Source organism: Corvus brachyrhynchos, unplaced genomic scaffold, assembly GCF_000691975.1.
Source record: "Corvus brachyrhynchos isolate BGI_N302 unplaced genomic scaffold, ASM69197v1 scaffold238, whole genome shotgun sequence".
Taxonomy (NCBI): Eukaryota; Metazoa; Chordata; class Aves; order Passeriformes; family Corvidae; genus Corvus; species Corvus brachyrhynchos.
Genome location: NW_008239643.1, coordinates 98,856 through 100,097, shown reverse-complemented (window position 1 = coordinate 100,097; position 1,242 = coordinate 98,856). Strand labels below are relative to the sequence as shown.

Genomic DNA, 1,242 nt, shown 5'->3' with positions numbered 1-1,242 from the left:
ACTTTCCATGCCCACTTAGTTTCAACTAGGGACTCGCGAGCAGCAAAAGCAATTTTTTCCCTTTTTGACACCCGCCTCGCCATTGGCTCCCCCCGGGTCAGCTGACTGTGTCATTCTGTCTGTCCTGGAGCAGAGCCTTCCCTATAACAATCCTGTACTTCCGACTACAAACTGGAGACAGAAATAAATATTAAAAGAAATCGCACGGGCCCAGGTGGCGCGGAGAGAGAGAGAGAGAGAGGGAGAGAGCGAGAGAGAGAGGGAGAGAGAGGGAGAGGGGAGGCACAACAACAACACCACCAAAAAAAAAATAGAGGAGAAAAAAAAAAAAAAAAAAAAAAGGGGGGAACGGCGATGAATTCCTATTTCACCAACCCGTCCTTGTCCTGCCACCTCAGCGGTGGCCAAGAGGTGCTGCCCAACGTAGCCCTCAATTCCACCGCCTATGACCCCGTCAGGCATTTCTCCACCTACGGAGCGGCCGTGGCTCAAAACCGGATTTATTCTTCTCCTTTTTACTCGCCGCAAGAGAATGTGGTGTTCAGCTCCAGCCGGGCACCCTATGACTATGGATCTAACGCGTTTTACCAAGACAAGGACATGCTCTCTAGCTGCAGGCAAAATTCCATGGGGCACAACACACAGACATCAATCGCACAGGATTTTCCCAGTGACCAAAACAGGAACACCTCGCAGGAGCAAAAAACTAGCATTCAAATTTACCCCTGGATGCAGCGCATGAACTCCCACAGTGGTAAGTTTTTTACAGCTCGGGGAGAGAGAGAGAGATAAATTAAATAAACTGAACCATCTTTACGACCTTCCTCCTCCCCGGCAGAACAGGCTGAGCGACTTTTTATGGCCCCATAAAAACAATAATAGCGCTCCTTCACAGTTGCGGCTGCGAGGGCCCTTTTATTTGTGGAGTTTTGGTGCGAGCGGATCTGGCTTGTTATGCTCGTTCTAATTAAAAGGCTTCGCCCGGCGTAAAATATCGACGCTCGTAAAATAAAATTAAATAATAAAAAAAAAAAAAAGAAAAGAAAAAAAAAAGAAAAAAAAAGGAAAGGAAGCGCAGCCGGCTCTGCTCGGGAGTTTAGAGGGCAAAATAATAATACTAATAATGTGGATATATGTATAAATATTTATATCTATGAGCGGGGGTTTTTAAATAAAAAAAGAAAGTTTCTGGCGGTGGGCGAGGGGTGGCGGAGGGGTCCCCGCACGAGCAGGGGCCGGGGG

At 47.5% G+C, this 1,242-nt stretch overlaps 1 protein-coding gene across 1 annotated transcript; it reads left to right on the top strand.

Moving 5' to 3' along the window:
• Positions 1-6: 6 nt before the first annotated feature.
• HOXC6 (homeobox C6) lies at positions 7-1,236 on the top strand. Its single transcript, XM_017742327.1, has one exon. It carries the CDS (start codon positions 355-357, stop codon positions 790-792), a length of 438 nt encoding a protein of 145 aa, XP_017597816.1. The 5' UTR covers positions 7-354; the 3' UTR covers positions 793-1,236.
• The last annotated feature ends 6 nt before the right edge of the window (positions 1,237-1,242 follow it).